We start from the raw sequence: 6,141 nt of genomic DNA on the forward strand, positions 1-6,141 counted from the left end.
CATGTACTCTTTCCTTTGTTGATTCTCAGGGCCCAGAGCTGTTCCTGCTGCAGAACTCAGTGCCACAAGCTTGAAGAATAAGTTTAGCACTTGCACCCCTGAGGATAGCCTGAATCCTGGGCCAGATGGAAGAGAACCAAGCAGAAGGGGAGGGGTGAAGAAGTATGCCAAGACCCTGAGGAAAAGAAGGTCTTTCCTACAGACTGACTACACCTGTCAAGTCTCATTTCCCCTGGTGCCCTCAGCCTCCCTGGAGAGTGTGGACGATGTGTGCTACTACAACAGGGAGCCCTATCTGGCCCTCGGTGCATCCTCCCCAACTGTGTCCTCTCTGCAGGACATGCAGGGTGAGCCCGGCCTCCTAGAGACCAAGGCCCTGGGGCTGCTGGGTCCCTTGAGAAAGACCAAGAGCAAAAACCCAGCCTCCCGGGTCATGGAGATGGAGCCTGAGACCATGGAAACCAAGTCAGTCATCGACTCTCGAGTGTCTTCTATTTCTGCTATTCGCCTCCGGATTGACCTCAACCATAAAGAGAGTTCTGGGGATGCCCCCCTGACTGCCACTGTTGCCAGTTCCCCGGCAAGTACCCCTCACTGTTCCAATCCAGGCTCACCTGGTCCAGATAATGCTCAGGCAGAGCCTTCCCAAACCTTGTCTCCATTTCAACACTCGGTTGGCAGTGCCCCCAAAGAACTCACCCTAGAGCTTGGGGACAGCACCTCCTCCCTCCCCAGTGCTGACCCAAACCCAGATAGAGGCTGCCTGCCCATCAGCCCAGGGCCGCATAATGCCTCTCAAGCAGATACTCTAGAGCTGGGAGGAGTCCAGTTGGAAACAGGGCTGGGATCTTTGTCTACAAATCCTCTGCAAGAAACTGCCCCCAAGCGCACACAGCCTTCGTTGTCTCTTCCAATCAGGCCTAGAAGTGGTGAATGTGGAATAAATTCAGGAAAGAAGATGGCTGCTTTTCCTACAGAGGAGGAGCAACAAGGACAGCTCTCTCTGGGACATGACGGAGAAGTTGCAAACAAAAATGGCACCAGTTTATTTCATGATGAATCTGGGCAAGATTCAGGTGACTCCAGGAGTGGCCTGTCGAATGCGGTGCCACAGACTACGGGTGTCAGTGCTCCAGCTGGTGGAATAATAGCCTCGCTCTCCTTGAAGTCTCCTGTAGCAGGAACTGAGCAGATCCTGCCACATTCCCCCACGGACCCCAAAGGACAAAGCAGAGAAACCCCAAGCCAAGCCTGCCTGGCCCAAGAGCAAAAACTATTGGAAGAGCTGGATTTAGACCCTGATTTCTTGCTTGGGGACCAGACCATTCCATCAGTCTTCCCTCTGGAGGGGGTCAAGGCCGAGCCACTTAACCATGTGATGGGGGAAGATACAGCCTCTAGGGACCCTCCACAGCAGATCTCTTTTAATCCAGGTCCTTCTTTGCCAAAGCCACTAGCATGTCCCCAAAAGGAGCCCCACTTAGAAGGTTCAAACCATTGCTCACTGTTAGAAAACAAAGGCAAAAGCCCTAGCATCTGCCTTTCTGCTGAGAAGTCTTTCCTGTGCTTTGCCCCAGAAAGTCATCCTAAAGTTTCTGCCAGCCTCAGGATGGCCACGTCTTTGGGGTTCATGGGTACAGATGAAACGGTGGCCCCTAGGATTGGGATGGAGCCGTGCAGCTGCCAGTTCTCCTACGCCACGTGCTTCCAGGGCCTGCAGCCAGACGCAGAGGAAGAAGACAGGAACTTGGAGGCACACCCCACGGCCCCCCTCACCTCACCGCCCTCTGCAGGCAGCCAGCTGGCCCTGCCCTGGAGGCCTGCCCGGGCCCACAGCTGCAGCGCCGAGCCCCCGTCGAGGAGTAGCCACATCTGGCCAGAGTACTGCTCCAGGGCTCTGAGACAGCTGAAAGCTGCCCCAGCCAGCAGCCCAGAGGGCTTCGTCCAACTCACAGAGAGCTTACTGGAATTACAAGATATTCTAGAGGCTTCCTGGGGGGATGGGAAGAGACACCCCCCGGAGAAGTGCACCTGGCACTTTTCAGAAAGCCGGAGCCGCCTCTGCATGGGTTCCCAGAAGCTCCTGTCAAGCTGTCAACATGTGATCAGAATGGACCAGTCCCCCGAAGAGATGCAGGGCGCCGTGCGGGACACCTTCCAGCACCTGGTCCAGCTGGCCGGCCTGTGCTTCCAGTTCACAGACTGCGGCCGCTGCTCGGGCCGGCACCGGGAGGTGGCTGGGAAACTGAGGGATGTGGTGTACACCTACCACCAGTTCGTGGAGGCTGCTAGGCTGGCCTGTGAGAGAGGCTACCATGACCTGAGTGTGAAACTCTTGGCCCGTCAGTGCACGGCCCTCACGGCTGCCGTGTTCTGTTTGACCCAGAAGTTCCGGGCATCTGCTGCCCTGTGAACGGGCTGCTGGCCCAGGCTCCTGCCCTGCCCTGGACACTGTCCTGAGAAGCCCCTCCATTCCTCCGCCCACCCCTCCAAAATGTTTACTAGAGTATTCAAATAAACTGCTGCTTCATCCTGGCCTGAATCATACAGAGTGATGATAAGTTTGGGTCAAAAGCACTTACTTGTATTCATTCAACAAACATTCACTAGGGACCTCCTCTGGGTCAGGCCATGTGTAGGCACTTAGGATATAAAGATGAATAAGACAAGTCCCTGCCCCGTTAGGGTGCTCACAGACCCTCAGGGGGGATACAGATAAGTAGATTGCCCTCAGTAAACCGTACGGACTAGGAATTCACCCTGGGGTTGTGGAAGCAAGAGGAACTCACTGTCCCAAGATGACAAGGATGAGGGAGGAAGGTGGGGGGTCACTGAAAAATGGTCTTGACTGCTAATATCACACTGATTTGGCAATAACCTTCACAAATAGGAGTGAATACATGTCAGATTTGGTAGATTCTACCTTCATAAGTTTTGGTTTGCGGCACAGGCCTGGTAATTCTTGGCCCCCTCACTATGAGAAACATAGGTTGCCACTAGGTGGCAGTAAGTCCTTAGTCGCACGGTGACCCACATCCAGGAGTGTATGCCCTGGGCTTCCTCGGAAATTGACTGCACACCAGAATATTGTACCCTTTTTCTGTTGTACATGTCTAAAACTGCAAACATTAAAGCCCTGAATTAGATTTGCCTTTTTTAAGAGTAATATTAGAGCAAAAGAAATATATTTAGTACCTTTCTCACTAATCCCAGTTGAGCCAGTTAATCCCTGTTAATCTTAGTGGGACACAGGACAAGCTACTTAACTACTCCGTGCTTTGGTTTTCTCTCTAAATATTAAGAGTTCCTGCTTTGCAGTGTAGAAATATAGTAAATAATTTAGTAAATACTCAGTAAAATCAGGAATAACCCTCGGAATTTATGGGTACCTCTCCTAGTGTGAAACCATTTCCTACATTTTGTTTTCAGACTCTAGGAAAACTGGTTTCAAGATACCCTTGGGATGTCTTTTTCCCCTGGCTTCTCTGTCCAGGCCAAAGCTGGCTTAGACGCTCACCTGGGGCTACTAGAGCTCATTCAAGGGGTCCTTTTGTCCCTCTGGTACTCCTGATCAGTTGTGGGTCTGCACTGGCCCCTTAATTCCTCTCCTTCACCCAGAAAAAGCAGGGGGCAGAATGAGAGTGTTATGTACCTAAGGTCTTGGCAATTGGAGGAAAGCCATATTTTGGGAAAAGACCCCTTCTAAAACCCCTTGTTACCAGTTACTTGTTAACTAACCAGTTAACCAGTCCTTGTGCCAGGAAAAGATTTATTTTCTTAGAGGCTTGTTTCTTTCCACACAATAGTTTGAATAAAATTTAAATAAGGCTCTTGAACATAGATTTGAAGTGCTTTTGTGGCCATGAAAAGTAGGAACAATAGGACACTGAAATAATAAAAATTATATGATGTTAAACAGTACATGAACACTTTTACCAGCAGAAAGCTGTGTGAAGAGCTGCATAATCTATATGTTTGAAAGTTGAAGGAAGGAGCTCAGGACTTCAACTCAACCAGGGCTTGAATCCTGGCAGTGTTCTTATAGGCACTTCTCTGGGCCTCAGTTTCCCCAACTGACAAAAGGAATTATTACTAGTCTCATTTAGTGAGGACCTACAGTGTGCCAGATGCCTTAGATACCTTGAATATATTTTCTTATCAATGGGACAACACCCTAAACTAGAGATTGTTATGTAATACACATTCAGCATTATTGTGAGAAATAATCATGAAGGCAGGAAGAAGACTGAAGCCTCTGGCACAGTCACTCAGATGTTTATTTCTGTCTTTCTTTGCTTCCTCCCCCCCCCCCCAATCCATTAACTCTCTTGGATTGCTACTGCATGGAGTTAGTAGGTTGCTCTGCAGTTCCCATGAGGAGTACTAAGTTCCAGAAGTTCCAGGAAATCCCTCATTGTTGAGAAGCTACAATGAGGGATGGGGTCCTGTTTAGCACTTTCTTTGAGATACAGAGCCCCCTACATGAAATAGGCAGAATGGGATGCAATGCAAGAGTCAGTTGTTTAATGACTAAGAAACTAGCAGACATTTGCACTTTTCCATCCTTTTTCCACTCACCATCACATTGGCTGATTCATTTCTTTATACAAACATTTGTTACACCCATCCCAAGTGATGCCTGATGCAGGATTATGGATATAAGAATCCTGTCTTCAAGAGCTCCTGGTCTAAGAGATAAGATGACATGTAGAGATAGAGACCTATAATATAAGGCATTGTCTGCTCAGGGTGACCAAAGAGGACAGATAAGGTGCAATGAGAGCTCAAAGGAGAGAAGTCATTTTGGAGTTGGGGACAGAGTAGTGATCATGGAAGGCTTCCTGTAGGAGGCAGCATTAATTAGAACTATGTCAAGAAGTATTTATTGAGTAGCTACTGAGCATCCTGTCCTGGATTTGGTAGATAGGAAGGTAAGTTTTGGATGTGTTAAGAAAGGAGAAAGATCACTCATTTGGTGGTTCTGTCAACAAATCTTTCCTGTGCAGTGGCACTGGGAATCAAACCATCAACATGATAGATGTTCCCTCAGGAACTTAAAATTAGTAGGAAAGACACAGAAAAAAGATTACTGTTAGAAAGAAATGAAGAGTGCCAAGATGGGGATGGGATGAACTTATCTTACCTGGGCGATCAGTAAAGGCCTCTCTGAAGAGGGAAGGTTTAAGCTGAAGCCTAAAGGATAGGAAGGAGCCAGCCATGGAAAAAGTGAGAGGAATGGGAAAAGTATCTGCAAAGGTCTTTGGTATATTTGAAGCATTTCAAGAAGACAGGTGTGACTGGAACACAGCAATCCAGAGGAAGAGTGATAGGTGAGGTTGGTGGGGCAGCCAGGAACCAGGCCAGGAAGGCCTTGGGAAGGTGTATATTCAAGTACAATGGGAAGCCACTAGGGTTTGAAATAGGGGAGACACATAATCATCTGGCAAACGGAGGTCTGCTGCGTGGTGGGAGTTGGGGGGTGGGGGTGCAGGGTAGGAGGGGTGGGAGGAGCAGTTCTGAGGACATTTCTGTGGGGATGGCCATGAGCTCATTCAAAGGTGAAGAGACACTAGAGAAGTGGCTGGGAGAGAGGAAAGGTATCCAGTTTGGCTGAGTGCAAAGTGCAGGGACTGGTAGGTGTGGTGGGAGCCACTGAAGACCGTTTCAGCCACTTTGCAAGCCCTCCTGAGTGGGAAGCCAGGACCAGCTTCTGAGCTGAGAAGAGAGGTTAGCGCTGGGTTTTAGGAAAAGCCTTCTGGGAGATAAAGAATGTTTACTTTTAGCATTTAAAAATTGCTCCAGTAGCAGATAAAGGATGGGACTGAAGGACTAGGGGCAGGGTGGAGGTGCTGCAGGAGCTGTCGAAAGAAGAGTCCAGAGAGGGAAAAAGTGTGGGGTCAAGGAGGGATCCAACAGGGCTGTGGTTTCTTGGGCGGGAGATATTTCCGGCTCATTCATGCTAGGCTCTCTCTGAAAGGGTGAGACCCCTACGATTGCAGGAATAAAGGGAAGAGTGAAGAGTGGCTGATAGTTTTTATCAGGCCAAAGCTTGGAGAAGTCTCTTCAGGTCTCTGAGCCTCGCTTTTTCCGTGGATCTGTAAGGTGAGTTGGATAAAGGAGAATGGTCAGAGGCTAGGCTCC

At 49.3% G+C, this 6,141-nt stretch overlaps 1 protein-coding gene across 2 annotated transcripts in view; it reads left to right on the top strand.

The window, feature by feature from the left end:
- Nucleotides 1-2,542, top strand: part of FRMPD1 (FERM and PDZ domain containing 1) — a 93,736-nt gene extending 91,194 nt beyond the window's left edge. For both annotated transcript variants that reach the window (XM_078061466.1, XM_078061467.1), the window contains exon 16: nt 30-2,542. In XM_078061466.1, the coding sequence (XP_077917592.1) occupies nt 30-2,413 (2,384 nt within the window). In that variant the 3' untranslated portion in view covers nt 2,414-2,542. The remainder of the gene's footprint in view (nt 1-29) is intronic.
- Nucleotides 2,543-6,141: the final 3,599 nt, after the last annotated feature.

The sequence above is a fragment of the Halichoerus grypus genome, chromosome 14 (genome assembly GCF_964656455.1).
Source record: "Halichoerus grypus chromosome 14, mHalGry1.hap1.1, whole genome shotgun sequence".
NCBI classification, from domain to species: domain Eukaryota; kingdom Metazoa; phylum Chordata; class Mammalia; order Carnivora; family Phocidae; genus Halichoerus; species Halichoerus grypus.